General features: G+C 43.3%; 1 protein-coding gene across 4 annotated transcripts in view; it reads right to left on the bottom strand.

The window, feature by feature from the left end:
* Positions 1-22,625, bottom strand: part of ADK (adenosine kinase) — a 577,699-nt gene that overhangs the window by 279,282 nt on the left and 275,792 nt on the right. For all 4 annotated transcript variants that reach the window (XM_090058441.1, XM_090058442.1, XM_090058440.1 and 1 more), the window contains 2 exons: positions 18,793-18,965; positions 3,754-3,862 (listed from right to left, as the gene is read on the bottom strand). In XM_090058441.1, the coding sequence (XP_089914567.1) occupies positions 3,754-3,862; positions 18,793-18,965 (282 nt within the window). The remainder of the gene's footprint in view (positions 1-3,753; positions 3,863-18,792; positions 18,966-22,625) is intronic.

Here is a 22,625-nt window from a genome sequence, read left to right as displayed (position 1 = left end):
TAAAAGAAAAAGAAAAGGCCTGGTCAGTCTGGATGCAGAACTTTATTACCTATGTAGCATTTGTTTAATTTCTGCTCAGGTCTCCCACTCAAAGTGGAAAAGTATACTGAGAAAGGAAATATATTCAAGGAACTAGAATATCATTGTGCTATTTACTCTTTGCCTGCCAGAGTGTAACATAGGCAACCTGTATAAATGCTCAAAAATCTTCTGTTCCACTGCCCTCCCCTGCCTACTTAACTGTGAATTATGTAAGTGAAATGATATTTAATAAGAAATAGACCTTGTTCACCCGGACAAAAGAATGTAATAAAAGCAAAGAAAACAGGCAACAAAAGGATCCATTGCTGATATTCCATAGCACTGTTAAGTACCATGTTTCATGAGTAATGCCAAAAAATAAATTAACAGACAGTATCGTGTGCTGATAACTTTTTATCTAATATTTACTGCCAATTTGTCTGAGGGCCTTGCAGCTATCCATATGCATATCCAAAGTGGAGACTTTTAGAGATAATGACAGACTAGATAAAGTCTACGCGTGTATTTAATTATAAGAATAAACACTCAGCCAAGCAAATAAAACAACAAATCACTGAACCCTAATACAGATGGAATAGTTTACACTGGGTTGGCCAACATGTGGCATGTGTGCCACAAGAAGCACACAGCCATTTCGTTTGCCCTAGAGAAGATGTGGGAGGGAGCAGAGAGAACAGCAGCAACTAGAAAAGAGAGAAAAGCAATGGATCAGACAGGGGAAGACAATCATAGTGGGACTTGGGGAAGGTGTAGGGTTTTGTGGCACACCTACCAAAACATTGGCCCTTACTGGTTTAGAAAATTATGAGCAACTTTAACATTAAAACACTTCTAGAAAGTCATGAAAAAAAACCTTTAGGCTGCTCACAGAAGTTATGGTCACAGAATAGAGATCTGAGGAATTCTGTGTGCAATTGGGATTTAACGAATTTTATGCCAATGGGCTCCTCTTGCATGGGGCCATTTAAACCCTGTCAGCTGCAGCATGGGGCTTTACATAGTCCTGATCATAGGGAACTAATAAGCTCTCTCACATGGGGACATGAAAGACCTGTGCTGCAAGGCAGGGGATACTTTTGTGTCCTGGATTCAGAACCCAACCCAGGGCTTCCATCTTCAGTTGCTTGTTGATATTAGTGGCCCCAGATCTAGGACACATGCCACACATTTAATTTAAAGGTGTGGAACATCCTTGTGGCTGGTTTGCCATTTTAGCCCCCATAAGTTCCCCAAATATGTGGAACATTACAATTTATCATGCAATCACCATGGTAATCATATTTTGCAATTCAGTACTCCTATTTTTTGGCTTGAGTAGTGGTGGCGGCAATAATACATTTTCTCTGTTACAACAGAGAAATGTCAGTGAAGGATGCAAAAAACAAAATATTGATCTGCTTTTTCTGTACTAATATTCTTAGGGTCCTTCCTAAAGCCAAATGTTCCCCTAACTTGAGTGCTCTCAAAAATTTCTCCAGTATTTCACAACTATTTATTTTTCCAGTCCAAGTACACATCTTCAATTTTACCATATTTTCTTATATATAACAGGGTCCCAAATATAACACAAAAATACATAATATAACACACAATATAACACACAATATTTTTGGAAGGTTCCAAGAAGGAAAAAAGATCCTATATCTTGGAGCATGGGCAAGTACTTGAGGTCTGGGTCTCCAGGGATGGAGGCTACATGCTGGGGCTGCAGGCTAGGGGCTACTAGCTAGGTCTAGGGACCTGGGAACTGGAGGCTGCATGCCAGGATTGGAGGCTTGAGAGCCAGGGCCATGTGCTGGCTCCAACCCTGACATGCCAGAGCTGGAGGTGTGCACCAGCCCCAAGGCTGGATCTAGCCAGTGTGCAGAGTCTGGCCACAGGCCTGCCATATGTGCAAACCTGAGAGAGCATCTTGTTAGAGAGGCGGGTGTCGTATAGGTCTGGACATTTGGTGGCAATGGAGGGTAGAGGGGAAGGCGTCCCATAAAAATTAACGCTGCCACACCCTGCCCCTGCTGCCAAATGTCCAGGCCCACAGGGAGCCTGTTCCTTGCATATAATGAGCACTCCAATTTTTCCCAGGTAGTTTAGGGGAAAAAGGTGCAGGTTATTTGTAAGAAAATGTAGTATTTTCAGTTTGAAAGGAAATTCTCAGCCTCTTGGTCAACAAAAAGAATAAAGCTTGGATGCCTCCTACAGAATATTCCCGACCAAAAAGATAAATCAGCTCCTCAACATGTAGCTGATCCAAACAGACTTAACACAAAAGACAGGTTTCAAAACTAAAATTAGGATAGTGTAGGCTGGATCTATACAACAAAATCCCTTTGTCACCTTGTATAACTTTTCACGTGTTCTATGAAGTATCTCCATTGAGAATATTTTTTCTCAAAAATACATTACTCACTGGTATTTATATGCAAGTATGCTAAGATATAGAAAAACAAAAAAGCTTAGTGTAGAGTAGCTTTGCTAACATTTGTCGTTCCTCTTTGCTGAACAATACTCTTAGCCTTTCTGCAATTTTTAGCCTACAGCACTTATCCCCAAGTGTGTCATTCAGAATAGACTACAGTATAATTATTTGGAAATGAAAACACGGTTCATTTTTAAAATATAAATTAAAAATGAGCAGGCTATTGAAGAAATATGTATTCTTGAAATGTATCTCAAATATGTGGCAGGAGCAGTGGGATGTCTTTCTTTTGTATAACCTTTTCAGTGTAAGTATTTTTTGACAGTTATAAAGGGGCAGTCTTGGCCATACACAAGAATCAATAACAACCATGTAAAGCTTACAGCAGTGCACACTAACAGGCTGTAGGAGACATTAACACTAGCTGAAAGAAATAACTGTATTTTCAATGAACTTGTTCCTCCTGGATAATCAATTTTTTACACTCTTTACCAGCTGTTCCCACATAGCTCAGGTAGCAGAATGGCAGCAGCTGTCATACGGAAACCATATATTATATGCATATTATGTGTTTTTAATCTATCATAGGTGTTGTATACATTTGCTAATTGTACTCAGTCATATCAACATCAGAGCAAAATGAAAACAAATTCACTCTTTGTATTTAGGTACGCAGTCCACACAAATACGCTAAGCTTCAATAAATTTCAAATAAACTAATTGTGGATTTAACTCTTGTCACCACCACTCCCCACCCCCACCAAAAAAACCCAACTCTGATCCCAGAAATAGGATTTTATCATTAAATCATAGCTTTCCCCACCCCCGCCCACATTCAAGAGACTTGTCATGATCATTGTTTCTGAAATATTGAGTTATAAGGTGCCATGGTAATTACTATGGAATAAATAGCAATTAAGATTGTTCACACAAATAAGCTCAAACTGTTTGCAGTGAATAATTATGCTAATAGTGTTTTTCTACATAATCTGTGCATCCTTCACAACAATTTGCCAGCAAATGTGAAATGTAAATTTGATGCACTATTACAGAAGCTCTTAAAGTATTTTTGGTTTCTTATTGTTTCCTGCACTCATTTTAAGAAGCATATATCTAAAATGTACTAATATTGCTGTAAACGCAAAGATAAACAAATCAAACCACTTTATAGAAGTAGTAGTAATTTCCATAGCCTTCTTACACTACATGCAAAATGTATTCTACTATAGCTTAAATTTTATAGAGATTGCTGTAATACACAAACACTTGACAACTTTAAAATAAGCCAAACTTACTGCTATATAATAAACTTTGGCTTTTTCCACCATTTTCCAGTTCTTGTCCAGATCAAGATGCTTCTCCTTCTTATAACAATTAGCAGCAGCAAGATTAGCAATGAGGGACCTAAATGTTAAAAGAAAAAGGCATCAATTACAGACAGTTTCAGCAGCGCTTTTCTTAACATGGCTTCATTTCTTCCACCAGGAACAAGGACTTTTTAAAGTAAATTACATCAGTAAAACAGAGAGCAATAACAGGCAAGTAATATTTAAAAAACATGGCTATTTAATAATGTCTGCTTTTTTAAAAACAACATATTAATTCTCCTACTTACAGTGTATGACGTCATCCAGTTTCCTGAGATTATTTGTCCATATCGTAAAAATCAGGGATATTAATGGCGTGTAGATGTTTTATGGAGGTGAGAGTTTGTGATAACATTTTTCTCCATTTATAGAATTTTAATTTGAAAGAACTCATTGCAATAAGTTGCCTCTCTAAAATTGATCAATTTATACATTTTTTAGAAACAATAGCTAGATGAAAATATTGCTATAAATAACATTTGTAGCTTAAGATGCTAAAAGATTACTCACAGTTCTTGATTTTAAGCACAAGCTAATTGTTGGTAATGTCGAGAATACTTGTTGGCTACTGCACTATTGACACTGAATACATACAGACATATTAGGGCTTTGTGAAATTTTTATGGCCGTTTCATTTTGTATTTGGACATTTTGATGGTCAAAACACCAAATCCTAAATGAAACACAAGGCTCTGAAACAGCTCTGAAACAAAACGGCCATTCAAAACATTTTGGAAATTCTCCAAAATGATTCAGATGTTTCTGAAATGTTTCAGAGCCGATTCAGAGCTGTTTCGACAGTGGGCTTGCAGGGAAAGATAAACTAAGAGGGAGGGAGAAGGGGTGGGGGTGAGACTGCTCTGATATTGACATCTGTAGCTGGCCAGTGACAATGATCTGTCCCTGAGGTCCCTTCCAATCCCAGTGCTCTGGGGGAGGGACAGCGAAGCACCATAAAAAGGCTCTTTGTGAACTGCTGCATTTTGCAGCTGCATCTGTGAGTGTCTGGAGCAGCAGCAGAGAGCAACATCTGTAAGCTTGGGTTGCAGCTTGGTAGTGCCGTGCTACCAAGTTGTAGCCATTGCCATTAATCATTTCCTTTTTACCCTTCCCTACCCTGCCCTAAAAACCCTGTTATTTGTTCTTCTTATTTCCCCCCCACAAAAAAAGAAAGCAGTGCTTTGCCTGGAAAACACTCAATACATGTACATTTATTATACACACACTCACCCAGACACACATTCTTTCCCAGTACATGAAATACGAAGCATGCTGGAAAGGCAGGTGCCAGGTCCTCTCGCTAGGGCAGGAGAGGGGGCAGAGGGAGAGTTATAAGTTCCACCCCCCCTCCAAATTTTGATGCAGCCTGTTTCCTAGCACTAGCAGGCATGAGGCTTCTGGTGCTAGTAGCAGCAAGGAGGTGGGACCAGTGCCTGCATCTGCACTCTCTCCAATAACACCAGCCATAATAATATCCCCCGGCACCACCAGAATGACAAGCAGCACCAGCATGACAGTTTCCTCCACCCCCATTTCAGTTCCCAACCTCAGCCTTCTAGTGCCAGAAGAGGAGCTGGATATGGAAGCAGGGGACCTGAGTGCCCTAGCAAAAGAAATTCCAGGGACCAAGAAGGAATGTGAGTTTGTGCTCTACTCTCCTCCAAGTTCCCCTAGAGCCAGGTCTCCTTCCCTAGGAGACAGTTCAGAGAAAGATGAGGTAGAGGTTGTGGAGGCAAGCGGCTCAGCTAAGTCTGCTTCTCCTGTTGTTGTGCCTCTGCCTGCTGAGAAGGGGTTTCAGGCAGGATCCACACCTGCATCCCAGAAGCAAGGAGGTAGTGTGGTGTGGGATCATGTTGAGGTGGTAGATGATCCCAGGTATGCTGTCTGCCTGCACTGCTGATATAAGACCAGTTGGGGCAAGGAGAAGAAACACTATAGCACCACAGGGATGCTGATGCATCTCTGCAGGCACCACCCCCTTGCCCTTGCTCCTCCTCAGCCTGGCACTGGTGGGAGCATGCCCAAAAAGAAGTCCCCCTCTCACTCCAAAGCCCCCATTCCCCCAAAGGAGAGGCAGATCACCCTGCAACAGTGGGGGAAAGGTGGGCACACGGGGGGTGTGGTGCAAAGGCAGGCGAGATCACCAAGACCATTGGGGATATGCTTGCTCTGGATGGCTTTCCCTTCTCCCTACTTGAGCAGCTAGGGTCAGGTGGCTGATGGCTCTTGTGGCCCCATCTGACCAAGTGCCCGCACACACACCACCTTCAGCAAGGTAGTGGTGTCCTCCCTGTATGAGGCATGCAGGGAGTACATGAGGGAAGAACTATGCAAGACAGGTCCACAGGTAGCCTTGCATTTCTCCTCAGACATCTGGAGCAGCCAGGGTGGAAAGCATGCCTACCTCTCCCTCACAGGGCACTGAGGCAATCAGTCAGGGTGTTGGTGTGCCCTCCTTCAAGCGGAGGTGATGGATGAATCCCACACAGCAAGGGAGATCATGGTGGCCATGAACCACATGGTGCAGGGGTGGCTTGTTGAGCAGGGCAAGCTCACTCATGGGTTCATGGTCACCAACAATGGGGCCAATATGACCAAGGCATTCCATGATGCCAACTGTGTTGCCACCTGCTGTGTGGCACACAAGTTCCACCTCATAGTCATGGATGCCTTGGAGGGGGATAAGGCTGCTGGTTATGGCACTGTCACAACTGGCCAGCTCATTTTGAAGTGAAGGAAAGTGGTGGGCTACTTCCATCACAGCATCATGGGGGGCCAAGACGTTGTGGGACAAACAGACAGAGCTGAGCCTCTCGTAGCACAAAATCATCCAGGATGTGGAGACTTGGTGGAACTCCACATACCTCACACTGGAAAGGCTGGTGGAGCCATTCCTTGAGGTCACCAAGACCGTCAGCACTGGCAATGCCCTCCTTAGCCAGGTGATCCCCATAGTGAGGGAACTTGAGAACCAAATGGAGAAGTTCCAAAGAATCAATGTTTCTGGCTGGGGCAAGCCACTGTCACTAAAGGTGCAGGCACTGGTGAAGCAGCTGAGGGACAGCATCAAGAAACGGCTGTATCTGTTGCGGTCCAGTACAGTCCATGTGCTGGTGGCCCTGTGTGACCCGACGGTGAAGCATGTGCACCCCCAAAACCCTGGATCATTGGATGGAGGTGCTGGTGAACAGAAACTAGGAGGCAGAAGGGCAGAGGCACTAGGACATGGAAGAGGGGGATCCACTTCCCCATGCCAGCACTCCCAGCAGCAGCCAGTCTCCTCCACAACAGGCGCTGCCAATGTGGGACAAGGGCATGGCTTCAATGGTGGGGTCCAGATGCACCAGACCCCGGCATTGGGCAGGTAGTGTCAAGGCCTCAGTGGCTACTTATCTTGGCGAGGACGTGGTGCTGCTGGACTAGGACCCCTTGGTCTACTGGGCAACCTGCATCCAGATGTGGCAGGATCTGGGCATGGTTGCCCTGGAACACCTGTACTGTCCACTGACCAGTGTTCCAAGTGAGATGGTGTTCAGCACTGCTGGGGATGTTGTGACACCCCACTGCACCTCCTTGAATCCTGGTTTGGTGGAACAGCTGGTGTTCCTGAAGGTGAATCTCCCACTGCCCAGGCTCCACCTCCAGATAGAGTAAGTGCTACCCTCCTCACTCTGTCTGAACCTTTTCCCTTTTTTAAAAACCATTTAATACCCTGCTCTCAGAGCCAGAGGCAGCACTCACTGCAACACCAGCCAGCAGGGGAAGAACGTGCCTGCTGAGCTCCCATGCCAGGACAAACTTGGAGGTATGCACTGGAGCTATGGGGAAGAAGGAAGCCCCAGGTCCTGGGCATGACGTAAAACTGCACCCTGCTAGGGCTGGGAGGCCTGGTGGGACTACCGGTGGCATAGCAGCCCCAGGAAATGCCAGGACTAAGGATTTCTCTGGTGGAAGGCAGGTAGGAGGCGCCTTATAACCTCCAGTCACCAGTGAGTGAGCTTAGCTGCCTGGGATGTAATCTACGAGGCGTGGGTTTTTGGGTTTAAAACCCTTCATCAGGCTGAGGAAGCACCTAGTTTGTGTATTTGTCCTCTTCCTGGATGGAAGGAATAGTAAAGAAGCCAGAGGCTGGCATGCAATGCAGGCAAGAAAGCCAGTCAGTGTAAATGGAAATGGAGGCATCAGAGGGTAAGAGACAGGCTGGGGTAGGGTGCAAGGGGGATGTAGCAGGTAAAAGTGGAAAGGTACCTGGGGAGTCAGATGTCAGGCAAGTTGTAGTGTGTCACAAATCCAATGTCTATATTGAGTCCATGAGTTTCTATATCTAGGAGGTTGATAAAGTGAAGTTCATAGGCCTGTCAGTGAAAAGTGGTTTGTAAATTCCACTTTTGTAAATTTGAGGATCAAGACTGAGAGACTGGAGACAGAGTGGTTTTCTTGTGAGAAATGTGCACCCACAGATAGTCGAGTATTCTTGTCTGTAATAAATTCTGGTGCGCAGTTTGTGGGGGTACTAGAGATACGTTTTGCATGTCATATCATGGCATGGTCTGGATCCATTCAGTGTGTTTTGGGCTGTAGGAAGTTGGCTTCTGGTGATGAGGTTAGCAAGGTTCAGCTTGTTTGAATTGACAATAGATTATTCCTACTTGAGACGTGCACCATCTCTTGAAAGTCCACTTCTCTCATCTTTTTCCTATTTTCCCATCTTAAGGGGGGGGGGGGAATTCTATCATCCACAGCAGGCCCTCACAGTCAAAAATGATTGTTTTCTATGACTGCCTTATCTGCAAGTCTGAAGATGGGTGACAAGCCCAAACCTGCATCAACAGGTTCTATCACATCTTGGGCATGTGTTTCCATGCGGGATGGGTGGCTCTAGTTTCTTAGTTTGCTCCACAACATGCTGTTTTTGCTGCTCCTGTTGTCATTGTGAAATTTCAAAGTACTAAGCTCCTTGCACCAGACTCTTCTTTCATTTGGTGCAGTCCTTGGTGATAGTCTCCCACGAGTTGATGTTGACACACCAGTTTTTTCAAGTTGACCTTAAAACATCCTTGAAGCACCTTCTCTGCCTTCCTCTGAGTGTATGCCTTGACTGAGCTTGGAGAATAAAACTTGCTTCGGGAGTCTGGATTCAGACATCCGGATGATGTGGCCAGTCCAGTGAATTTGATGTTTGTGATACTTGCTTGCAAGAAGATGCTAAAATTGGTGCGTCTATCTTCCCACTGGATTCAAATAATCTTCTGCAGGCAGCGTTGATGGTATTTCTCCAGCAACTTGAGGTGTCTCCTGTATGCCGTCCCCATATTAGCACCATCCAGTAAGGTAGAGATCACAACTGCATGATAAACCATGAGTTTGGTTTTGAATCTGATGTCACAATCTTCGAACCCTAGGTGTGTGAAGGCTGCACTTGCACATCTGAGGTGATGTTGGATTTCTTTACTGACATCAGAGGCTTTCAAGGTATGGGAAATTGTCTTAGGATGAACTACTGGGTTCAGAGGATTCCCTGCGCTTGAACAAAGGACAAACTCATGGTTGTTTTCACCCTTGCAAAGCTTTATTTAAGGATACTCGCAGAGGCAGGCGATAGAACAGAGCAGAGAGTACGGTCACCTCACATTAGCCTTAGGCGGCCGCCGCCACCCTGCATGGTTCCCCTGGCCTTGGAGTGTCCCGATCCCGGGGATGCAATAACCTGCACCGGGTGTCCGCACAAGTCGGAACTCTTGCCAGAGCTGAGGAACCCATCATAACTTAAGAATGTACAGCTTACATAGTCTGGAGTAAACAACGTTATCTTGAGCTAAGGATTTGGTTATCTCAAGCAAGGAATTTGGGGATGAGTTCTGATCCAATGCACCTGGTGTTTACCGCATTCCACTTTCTTACAACATTCTACTATCTAGGTTCATGGTTTGGTCACGCTCACAGAGCAGGAGGCTACGTGCTGTTTCACCGGCCTACTATGGAATCAGCATACAAAACTCTTGCTCTTAGCAAAGCTCTTACTATTACAGAAATACTCAAGATTCTCCAGAGTCTCAATATAAATCAGAATTGCGAGAGCTAGGGACTGCTGGTAACAGCTTGTTGATGAAGGATCTTAGTCTTCTGAATGTTAAACAGCAGTCCTATCTTCTTGTGTGCTTTGGTAAAGACATCAATGGTTGCCTGATGATCTGCTTCCAAGCGAGCACATGCTACAGCATCATTCATTAGTGTACTGGAGTCTGATGACGGAAGTTGGGGTAGTCTTAGTTTGAGCTTGGAGTTGGCTGAGATTAAACAGCTTACCATCCATTTGGTAGTTTAGCTCCACTCCCACTAGAAGTTTGTTGGTGGTCAAATATAGCACCACGGTAAGGAATATCAAGAAAAGTGCTGGCTCAATGAGGCAGTCTTACTTAACAGTGTTAAGCTCAAATGGATCTGTGATAGATCCACTACTGAGAACCACTACTTGCATACAGCCATGGAGCATGCAATGAATGATGACAAATTTCAGTGGACATCTGTACTCGGAAGAATCCTCCACAGTGCTTCTTAGCTGACAAAGTTGAAGGCTTTCATAAGGTCAAAGAAGGCCACACAGAAAGGTTTATGTTGTTGCTGGCATTTTTCCTTCAGCTGGCAAGCAATAAGGATCATGTCAGTTCTGCCTCTTGATACCCTAAACCAGGAGGAGCTCTTCAACAGCTGGAAGAATACAGTTCAGGAGGGTTCTCACAATGATCTTTCCTGTGGAGGACAGCAAGGTGATCCCTCTGTAATTTCCATGGTTGGACCTGTCTCCTTGAAAACCATCATGATCATGGTGTCCCTAAGGTCATCTGGGATTTCCTTCATCATTTCAGATCGTTAAAATGAGGACATGGAACTGTGATGTAACCTCCTCTCCCCCCTGCTTGAAAATTTCAGCAGAGATTCCATTCATTCCAGATGCCTTTTCCTTCTTCGACTGCTTGATGGCTTTCCTCTAGAATTGTGCGAAATGGCTGTGTTTCAATTCAGTTTCAGATTCATTCGTTTCAAAGGACAGTGATTCGTTTCAGTGTTTCAGATCACTGTCCTGTTTTATTTCAGCCAGGGACTACAGGGTCCCAGCAGGGAGAAGGACACAGCTGTGGGTGGCTCATCCAGGGGAGGGCTGCTGCCCTCCATGCAGACAAGGAGACCTCAGTGTAGATCACTGATCCCTATTACACCAGGTTGTGGGGCAGGGAAGCAGTGCAGAGTGATGAGCAAGCTTGCTGGTCCCTGCTGCATGACTGGGCTCCACAAAGAACAGAGATCTGTGCCAGCAGTCTCCCCACTGCTGCCGCCTGCCCTGCACTGCCCCAGTGATGTGGGGCTGTGCAGGATAGGCAGCTGCGGTGTGGAGGCCCCAGCACAGATCTCTGCTCCCCGTGAAGCCAGGTCGCATGGCAAAGATCAGCACTGTCCTGCCATGCAACCTGGCTCCACAAGGAGCAGAGAACTGTGCTGGGGTCTCCTTGATGCCACTGCCTGCCCCACGCTGCCCCAGATCTCTGCTCCCTGTGGAATCAGGTCATGCAGCAGGAACCAGTACTGCCCTGCCATGAGACCTGGCTCCACAGGGAGCAGAGTTCCATGCCACAGTCTCCTTGCTGCCACTGCCTGTCCCGTGAAGCCTCACATCACCAATTCAGTGCAGGGCAGGCAGCAGCAGTGAGGAAACCCCCGGTGCAGATCTCTACTCCCTGCAGAGCTAAATCTCATGGCAGGGCAGTAGCATACAGCTGTTTCCCTGCAAGCCCACCTCTGAAACTCAGAAAATTTCCAGAACATTTTAGATGCCTCATTTTGTTTCTGAGATGTTTCAGAGCCTGTTTCAGATCGGATTTGGTGTTTCAGGCACCCAAACAGTCAGAAACACCCCTGAAATGAAACAGCTGCCGAAATTTTGTACCATCCTACTTTTCTCACTTCAACAGTGGTTGGAAGAATTCTGAGATAGTCTCTGACAGGGTGTTGCATCAACAATAGAGTTTTGATTGAGAAGGTCTTCAAAATGCTCTTCCAACAGGTGTTGATGCACACCCCTTTCCTTGATCAGGTCTCCTCCTTCCTTAGGTCTCAAGTCAGTTGGTCCCTGAATGCTTTGATGGTAGATGGCTTCGGTGGTACTAAAGAAACTGTGCATATCATGGATGGCATAATATTCTGCTGGCAGAGTTGTAGTCTAGCAACAGAGCTGTACTGCCATGCATAACGTCTAAAGATGGTGGATAGTGGAATTACCTTCAGGGAAGATTAGCTGCAAAATACGCAGGTATTTGTCAGAGGTAACTCTGACAAATGAGCAGTCATAACCAGTGGCAGCACCACCAGTATGTGGTGGGGACAGCAGATGGCAATGCTCTCCCTCCTGAAAAGCCACATATATCCTCCAATGGTGCTCTGACATGATGACTAAAGGTCACCACTATAATAAGCCTGCCTGACCCCAGCCATGGGTCTACAAGACCTCAATGGCAGAGCAGGCAGAAGAAAATGTTAGAATCTTAATGTCTGGAAAGGTGGACAAAGGCTGCAGTGGGCCAAGATCTTCAAGTATCTTGGCTTCCTTACAATTGGATCAAGGTCCTGTTTTGTCAAGGACCGTGTAGAAGCTAACATGCAGCAGGTTCTCTACAACAAGACATCAAGAAAAGTCTTCCATGAAAATGGCTTTTCCATCACGTTTTCAAGCCCTTGGGTCACCAGCTAGTGATAACAGGAGCAGGCATGTGAGCATTGGAAGCTCCTATTCATGAACTGGATTGAAGGTGGCACTTATAAGAAGGTTATCTGGCACTTGGACAAGGCAGGAATGTGATTTGGCAGCTGTAATTATGCCTGAGCAACCCTCTTAGGGTCCACTCTGCTCGCCCCATATGGTAGGGGGCTAGGAAAGATGCCGTAAACAGTTGGCCTTCCTTTTTCCTAACTGGATAACCCTGGGGCATGCAGTTATTTCAGGTGGAGGGCTGCTTAATGAGGTCTGGTGTGCTGTCAAGGGCCACATGGGTATCCCAGCACCTTGACAAAGTTGCCCCATACCCTGGTTGCTGTCTTGGGGATGGAAGTCCCATCGCTAACTAGAAGTCCCTCTTTTTGCCACCCCTAGAAATACTCTTTTTGGGAGCGGGGGTTGCCATCCTAGAACTAGAAAAAAACAAATACACTAAAAGTAAAACACCTACTATAAAATATTTTAATTTTAGTACAAAAAATATTTTTTTTATGATTTGTGTTTGTGTATTGTATATAGAGGTGATTACATAACAATTTAAAAATAAGTTCTTAGTCTTTTATACTGTGTAGAGGGTATGGTTGGGGAGTGTATGATGGGGTGTGTGTGTGTGGTGCAGTGTGGGGGGAGTGGCTGTGTGGGGTTCATTTAGGGGTTGTGTGGCATTTGTGGGATGTGGGTGTGTAGCTCTGGAACGTGCAGGTATCTGGATTGTATTGTCTTCTCCTGCAGTCAACGCTGGGAGGGGGTGTGTGTGTGTATATGTGAGGGAGGATAGAAGCGGTGTGGGGACGCCCCGGACACTCTCCCCATGGAGCAGCCGCAGGTGGAGGCACTGATGCCTGGTTCTGGCCAGCACTGCATGTTGCAGCAAGGAGTGCAGCCCCCGTTGGGCAGTCTCTATTGCCAGTGCTCCGCAGCACTCACACAGGGGAGGGAAGCCCCAGGTGCTAGAGCTGGTTGCCTTCCCCATCCAGTGTCTGGGTCTTCCCTCCTGTGCCGTGCAAGTGTTGGGAGTGTTGGGAATATGGACGGCTTGGCCAGGGCTGCGCTCCTCACTGCAAGGTGCAGTGCTGGCCAGAGCCAGGCACCAGTGCTGAGCACAAGGAACCCCTGCTACTGCTGCTGCCCCACTACCTGCCCTTGCTCTCCTAGGTGTGGGCTCTGCAATGCTGCCAGTCCCAGCCCAAAGCTCCACACTCCCACCCAGCTGCAGCCTCACCCTGGCCTCCCACTTCTCTACCTGCTGCCCAGAGGGAGTGGAACACCAGGGAAGCCTGCAGCAGGAGCTCCGCCCAGTGCTAGCAAGGAGGGGCTGTAGGTGCCTCGCTCCCACTCTCATAGGCAGAAGGGCTAGGTAGGGAACAATTTGTTGGGGGGTGCCGCGGGTCGGATTAAAGTACCTGGCAGACTGTATTTTTCCCACCCCTGAGATAACCATATCCAGCGGACTCACCTTTACTGCAATTACAATTAGTGAAGATACACAATCAGTTTCAGGACCTGGAACATGAGGACCATCATGGACCATTCCTAATAGTGAACACTCAGAGTGCCACACTGCAATTGTGGCTCGAACTCAGATGATACAACACTGACACTGATGCACTGAGCGAGACCCATTAAGAATGAACTCATAAACCTCCTCAATGAGTTCCTTATCGGAATTAATGTGCATTTATACATGTGCTCCAGGAGGCAGGGGGGCACTTTAATTAGAGCAGCTCCAAGAGTTGCTCTAATTAAAGCACCTGGAGTTTCATGTGTATCAGCATCCCCATGCTGAAAAATTGTCGTGGGGGCTCAAACGATTTTTAGTTAAAGTGCCCCCCATCATCATTTTTCACTGCAGGGATGCTGATACATGTGACACTTGAGTCTTCTGGAGCACGGTAATTATCCCACATCAGCAGACTCAATTAATCAAGGCTGCTCCGACACACTGTACTAACAGCATATCAGAGCAGCATGTATACAGGCATCCAGTGAGCACTTCATGACTCTCTGCCTCATATTGGCAGGTAGTATATATGCCACTGTGTATGTCCCAATTCTTGATGCCTCCAATAAAACCAAGAAGGAATTCTGTCAACATTGACCAACTCATTTCTGACATTCTGGTAGAAGACAGGCTTATTCTGCTTGGTGATTTCAATGCCAGAGTTGGTAGGGACTTGAATTTTTGGAACAGAACCACTGGCAAGGCAGCAGTCGGAAAGGTGAACTTCCCAAAGCATCTTCCTCTTTATTAAATGTACAGAACAGACTCATCATCACCAACACCCTGTTCCACCAGAAAAATGGGTACAAGACATCATGATAACACCTTCAATCTAAGCACTGGCACTTGATTGACTATGTCATTGTTCGTGCCTGGGATCACAAAGATGTTCACATCACTTGGGCTATGCTAGGAGCTGATGATTGCTGGACCAACCAAGGACTCATCTGCTTGGTTAAGTCACTCAAACTGGTTCCCAAATGATGGCCGCAGCAGAAGCAATGCCGACGGAAGGTCAACACTGAAGGACTCAAGGACCCAATCAAGCAAGAGCTCTTCTACTAGTGTCTCAATGAAAAACTGGCAAATTCCAATCAACAACAATGGGAGAATATTGGCAGCGGTTGGGGTGCCTTCAGGTTCACCGTCATCAGCGCCTGCTAAGAGACACTTGGATTCTCTACCAAGCAACACCAAGACTGATTTGATAAGAATGACTCGGGTATCCAAGAGTTGATCAATTGCAAGCACTAGGCCTTTCATGCTTGGCAGAATGATACCAACTGCAAGTAAAAGAAATTGAATCATCAACAAGCCAAGGCAAAGGTCTAAAAGAGGACCTGATATATGAAAAACAGATGGTGGGAAGACAAGGCGAAGGAGATTCAACATCTTGCTGACATTCACAATATGCACGATTTCCTTAGTGCCATGAAAAAAATTCCATACAAGGGCAGCAATCAGGAGGCTAACACAAACTCTCTACATCATTCCTTATTCTCAGTCCTCAAAAGACAAACAGAAGCAGATTGCAGAAAGGAAGTAGAGAGGGACTAGTTTTCTCATAATGAATTAAAAAGATCTAACACAGACCACAAGCTCAAGTTCTCACTTCTTAATATTCTTAAGAAACACCCTTGGGTATTTAGTGGTTCTGAAAAGAAAAGCCTTGTACAGCAAGCCAAAAGAGAATTCATCAGTAACTAATCTGAACTTGCATAAATCTCTCCACCACTAAAAGAAGTAGGACAAGAAATTCTACTCTTCCTGAATAAGAACATAACACTGCAAATATAAGAAATCTAACTCAGCTATTTGCTGATAATGCTGCCCTTACAGCCCACAATGAAGACCTAGTACAAGAACTCATGGATTGCCTCTCAAGAGCTTGCCAGGTATTCGCTCTCACCATCAGCATAAAAAAAACAGTTGTGCAAAGACAGGATGTTTCACAAGATCTGTCAATCACTCTTAATGAAACCAGACAGAGGTAGTCCAAAAGTTCAGCTACTTAGGCTCCACAGTGACCACCAACCGCTCACTGGATGAAGAACTTAATGTTTGCATCAGAAAGGTTGCACACCAAAAGTTTAAACAGCTTCCACCTGCACTGTTTACACCACATACTCAACATCAAATGGCAAGATAAAGTTACCAATGCAGAGGGTTTTCAAAGGGTAAATTTAGCAACTGTGACAGCCCTACTCAAACAGAGATGACTGTGCTGGCTAGGCCATCTGAGCAGACTGGAAAATAGACATATACCTAAGGGCATGCTATACGGAGAACTCAGAGGGAACAAGAACAACAGGATGTCCTAAGCTTCACTGTAAAGACACAAGCAAGTAAGATATGAAGGCATTTGGAATTGATCCTGACCAATGGGAAACTTTGGAAAGTGATTGGAACAGTGGCATCACCGTCTCCATGAGGGCATTAAAGTCCATGACAGGAATTGGTTCCAACAGCTTTAAGAGAAAAGAGTTTGCAGGAAGCAAGTGGCTCCTGAACCACCCAATCATGACACACACACATGCAACCACTGCCACAGATCATGCAAATCTCAGATAGGACTTTTCAGTCATTTGAGATATTGCAAACCATCTATGCCATAGGCTGCAACATTCACCATCTCTCACAGATGAAAGGATTCCAATCACTCAACAGGAGGGCCAGAGAACTTTGAAGAAGACCATCACATACACTCCCCTTCTACGAAACCTTGACAAATCCAATTTAAAATATGTCAAACCTTCTAACTTCAGCAAGTACTAACCATTCAAAAAATCACCCATCTCAAAAAGTATTGTCTATCTCCTCAATAAATTAAAGCAGAACTGAAAAGTGTTGCGATGATATGGAAATTCTGTGTATGTACAAGTTAGCAGTTCTTGACCTTCCCATAACCCTAAGGAATGTGTTGTCCTGAAGCCTGAACACATTACCTTGTCCACTGTTAACATCTCAAGACTTTTTCAATCCCTGAGTAACAGGTATTTGAACCTTTAAAAATAGTCAGGTGCCAACAATAATGAAGGAAGAAAGAAAGGAGTTGGGGGAGGAAGAAGCATGTTGAAAATTATTTGCTATACATTAATTCTCTTTTTAGCCTCTAATTTTTATGATTTCGATTGCAGCAACACCCAAAATGTTCTAATCAGAATGAGGTGTTATGTATTGCAAAGCCAGAGAAAATCATAGTAGTTATCATGAAGAGCTTTGTTCACAGCTCCAATTTTAAGAAAGTATAACCATGTCAAAAAGGTCTGATAAGGAAAACACTGATAATACAAAGATCAAGTAAAACAAGGAATTTAACTGAAACAAAAATCCAGTGTACAAATAGAACACATAGCAATGGTTAAATGTTAGTTTATCAGCAAGAATTAGTTCATTGCCTTGCCTCAATGAGAACTTGAGTTACAGTTCTCATCTAAACTTTTAAATAGCAGTTACAAATATAGAGCTTCTTATTTTTCTGTACAGCAACAAATAAGTTGGCAGCTAATGAGTCATAAATTGGCATTCTTAGTATGCTCCTTCATATGCTAATTTCTTAAATATTTATCTTAATTCTTAAATATTAAAATATATTTCTTAAATATTAATAAAATATTAAATACGTTTTTTCACTCCATTGTGATGTGACAATCACCCTTAACCTAGCAAACAAATAAACTTTATGGCTAACATTTTCCAAGAATTTTTTGTACATAAATTTTCACTTAGAACAAGACTAGCAGCTCCCAAGCTGTCACTTGGCACCACTCCCCCCATTACTTTGGCTGCTGCAGGGTCTTCAGGCTTCCCCTCCTTCCTGCAGCTTTCACGTCTTTTGCTCACCTCAGGTAAGTGGTGCAGTACAGTCCAAAATGTTGAGGGAGACAATGGCACAATACAGCTGGGGAACCCACAGCTGGGAAGCTGAGGTGGTGACCACCCGCATGAGCGGTACATAAGGTGGGGTAGGAGCACTAACAAGCCCATGACTCATACTAACATAGCCCAAGCAACATGTGGTCCCAGCTGCTTAGAAGTTGGACTGCTCTGATCTAGAGCAACTGTGAGCTTTAAATCTCAGCAACAAGTGCCTGTAGATCACTGTGCTATCTCATACTCTTTCACTGTAATGCACCTGATATTGAAATATGAATATGAAAGAACAAAAATAACAGTCTGCCATCCTCAATACCCTGCTTCCCATATCAGTGTTATTAACTACTTCTTTATTATAAAATTAGCCAATTGCCTGTCAGGAATGACTGGGGAGGAGGGAAAGGGTGAAGTGCTGCGACTCACCATCCTGTGCTGCTGTCACCTACCTCCCAGAAGTGTGTGCACCCCACGCCACCACTGCCTCCAGGGAGCAGGGCTGGCGGGGGGAAGGAGTGAATGGTAAAGACAGCAGCACAGGCCTCACCCCGCAGCTCCGTCCCCTCCATCATGGTGGTGCTCTACCATGCTGCTGCCGCCACTTCCTGTCCGGAACGCTCTTGGAGCACTCAGATTTGTTGTTTCAGTAACCAATCAGAGTGCTCAAAGAGCATTGTGGACAGACAGAGAGACAGACTAAGCCCTTTATTATATTAGAATTTACAATATATTTAAAGGTCAAATATTCCGAAACAAGTTGCCTATTTTATCAGTGCTCATATCCTTAAGAAGCGATAAAGTAACTTGTAGAGATAAGGTCTCTGACCTGTTGTCACTAGTGATGCAGGCAGCACAAGTTCCTGTCGGCTCTTCATTCTGTTCGTAATAATGAGCATCCACATGCGCTTCCTCAGCCTTCTTCTTTAGGATCTCCCCAAATTTATCCTTTCCAATGCACCCAAAGAAAGTTGCTGCTTTGTAAGGGCTCTGAATCATCCACTGCAGATGGACAGAAAACAAATACAAAGAAATTTAGTATCAGATTAGTCGCCTCTTTTTTCTTTCTCGTCTGGCCTTATAATGCTATACTTAAGAAAATCTAAGACAAGTCACATGCTGCCTATGCCATACGTTAAAAGAACATTAGGTACATTAGCTTAGGAAAGCTCAATAAAAAAACTAATGTTCACACTGAACTTTCATGTTAAATGTTTAGTAGTTCAAAACTGAAGTAAAAGTCATGAGTGCATCCACTAGAAGCTGTATTCAAATAAAATAGGAACAGTGTTCATTGGGCTTGAAATATCATAAGGACCTGCTATGAATATTCACTTGCCTGTGAGACATGAGGAATCAGTACTTCTATGTTTCCTCAAAATAACCAAGATGGAATTTTTTTAAAGGACATTTTAAATATACTTCAAAAAATATAAAAAAGAGCAGCCAAAGCAGAAGATATGGTAAATCTGAATAAAATATATAAAACATTCCTGAATGTTCACAATATAGACACAAAAACATAAAGAGCATTAAAACCAATCCTTTTTATCTAACATTCAGTCATATGCAAAATAAGAGAATGATCCTATTCACATTGTTAAACCTTATATAAAAAGGTGTCTTTGACTTTACTGAAAGCAATTCTGTAAATTGATTTTTAAAGAGTCTAACTGCATCGTGTTGTTAACTGTGGGGTTATTTCATCAAGCTTCTCTTCTATTAAAATCAAAAAAGACAGATACAATAAATCAATTGTAACTATCTGTGTTGTGTATCAAAATGGAAAAAATAAAACTGAACACCAAAGTAGAACTGAAAGTGAACTAAAAAATAATAAGTCAGGAAGAAACATTAGTAGACACTATCCTGCCAGAGATGAGTCAACCAATTGAAGTCATTATAATTCCCCCTAATTACAGTCAGTAAGCTTATCCACTCAATCTATAGTATGAATTAAAGGCTACATCAATTTACTGCCATGCTAAAACCCTGCTTATAATTGTTTCCTAATCGAGATTTAAATAAACGATAATGTCTCCATTACAAATCAGCATTAGCTGTATCTGTGGGTTGTAGAAAGGTCAAGTAACTGAGTTGCAAATACATGCTTAGTCACATCTCCATTACTTTTTAGATACAGAGGGAAGACATGCTTTAATCACACAGAAGTCTTCATTAATAAGAAAATGGACAAAACTGATTACATGATATCTTCTAATGAAACAACATAAGTTATTCTATGTTTCCGGGGGAAAACGCTATTTTTTCCCGGATACAATATTTTTCCAATATAGTGACAATATTTTCCCTCTCGTGCACAAAGACATACATTTGACTGGTTATGCTAATCTATTCAGTATCATTCTAAATTAATAGAAAAGGAGGTAACTGAACCTGTGTAGCATAAAGAGCTTCTCCATAACATCTCTTGTGTAAAATCCTTTTTGAAGTCAACATTCAAAATCTACTGTGTTTGGAAACTAGTGAAATAGATTATTCTGCAAGATTAAAAATGCAGTCTATTATGCAAAGAAAAGCCAGGAGCTTGTTTCACTTCTGCTAAGAGTAGACTATTTCTGGTGTCTGCCATTGAAAAGTAGGTCTTACTCTCACAAATTACAAGAATTTGCAGAGTACATTACAGACAGCACTTATCAAAGCATAATTTCTATATGAATACTTCCAGTTTCTCAAAAAAGCTCCAGTAGAATTTTAGATGTCTAGCATATTTTAGAATATGATGCACCAACTGTTTTTTCATCTTTATATACTGCCAGATGGATATTCAAGCAGCAATGACATTTCATGCATTCTTCCACAGACCTTTGACAAAGAGAGTTACTGCTACAATCCCACAATTTTGACTACTGGCCAATTTAAGTTCAAGCATGCCATCTGCAAAAACTATTTAAAACCACTGGCAGTCTTTGTTTTCAATGTAAGTTATCTATCAGAGACAAAGGTTACTTTCTAGAGTTCTTTAAGATGATCCTTTGCATGTTCCTGTCACTTGGCCATGCCCACTGAATCAGTTCCTTCCCCCTGAACCTCAGAACCACATTAAACAACAGGATTCTGATGAAGAGTGAAAAGCCAGCAGACAGCATTAATGTGAAGAAGTAACTAGTCTTAGCTTCTTTGAATTACCTTCACATATTCCCCCATGAGGAGTTTACCACCTCCAAATGATGGTGAGCTGAGAAGTGCTAACTGAATAAAGATTGCAACGTTGCTTTCATTTTATCTTAGGATCTTGATCCAAATTAGAATTCTTGATCTCAGATGCTTGTTGCTTTACAAATTTCAACTATCAAAATGTGTGGCATTTTGCTAGGGGCAAGACAACATCAGCAAAACTTCAACATGTGAACACTGCCAAATTACAACACTTTTCCAATGTAGATCCTGCTGGGTGCTGGTAAATGATGCCATTTCCTTTATGTTTATCCCTACAGGAAATGAAAACCTACGGTGAGAGCCTAGTTTCTTTTGAACTATGCAGGTAAAAAAAATTAAAGTTTTCTTCATATCTAATTATTTAAAGAATATTCCTTTGATGGGAATGTGATATTTGAAAGAACACTGGCAGATTAATCGCCTACTTCTTATAACAACCTGTTAACATGAAGGATCATAGAGTTCCAAAGGACCTCAAGTGTCCACTTATCCAAGCTTCTGTCTAAATGCTATTCCTAAATCATCCCTGTCAAATACTTATTCAGCCTCCTCTTGAAATCTTTCAATGGAGGAGATACTACAATTTCAATGGGCAGCCTATAGCCTTACTGTTTTAACAGTATGGAAGTTTCCGTTGAGATCTAATCTAAATCAGCTTTGCTACAATTTAAAACCTTTGCTTCATGTCTGGCCTTCTGTGGCAAGGGAGAACAGTCAGTCATTCTCACTCTTCTCTATGCCAGCCTTTCAAATATTTTGAAAACTATTACCATGTCACCTCCTTAATCTCCTTTTCTCCAAGCTAGACATACCTAGCTCTCTCAGCCTTTCCTCACGGAGCTTGCCTTACAAGCCTCTGTCATTTTCACACACACCTCTGGACCCTCCCTAGCATCTTCATATCCTTCTTAAACTATGAAGCCCACCACCACAGAAAATACTAGGGCCCATGCAGTGTTGAATAGAGTGGTACTATCACTTCCCATGCCTGACATCTAATACTCCAGTTGACACAGCCCAAAATTACTTTTTGCGACTATGACGTTTTGGGAAGGAATTTAGAATAAGGAAAAAGTGATCACTTTGTTTTGACCAGTCTCACTTACATTATGGAAATAAAAAATGTTTTCACAGATAAATTAAAAAAAAACAAAACAGTAATTGTCCATTGGTTCTAATAACCCTAGGAGGACCACTCTTTGTCCAAAATTGGTGTCTGGTCCTTCACTGATGGGAATATATTTGCAAATTACATGATTTTGAGTGACTAAAACACTTGATGGTGATTAACCGAAATGGAAATAAAATTCATTATTAGAGGAGAGACTGGTTGCTCCTAAGCTCCCTCCACATTAAATTTATACCACAATTGTGTTAATTACAGCATAAATGGCAAAGGTTCGGTATGAGCACCCAGTTTAAGGCACCATTAAATAACAAATCATCCAGAAAAATGTTCCATAAAATAATGTAGGACATTTT

This window comes from Crocodylus siamensis, chromosome 7 (assembly GCF_052110815.1).
Source record: "Crocodylus siamensis isolate JL-2025a chromosome 7, ASM5211081v1, whole genome shotgun sequence".
Classification (NCBI taxonomy): domain Eukaryota; kingdom Metazoa; phylum Chordata; order Crocodylia; family Crocodylidae; genus Crocodylus; species Crocodylus siamensis.
Note: the sequence above shows the minus strand (reverse complement) of the source record. Positions and strands in the feature narration are given on the sequence as shown.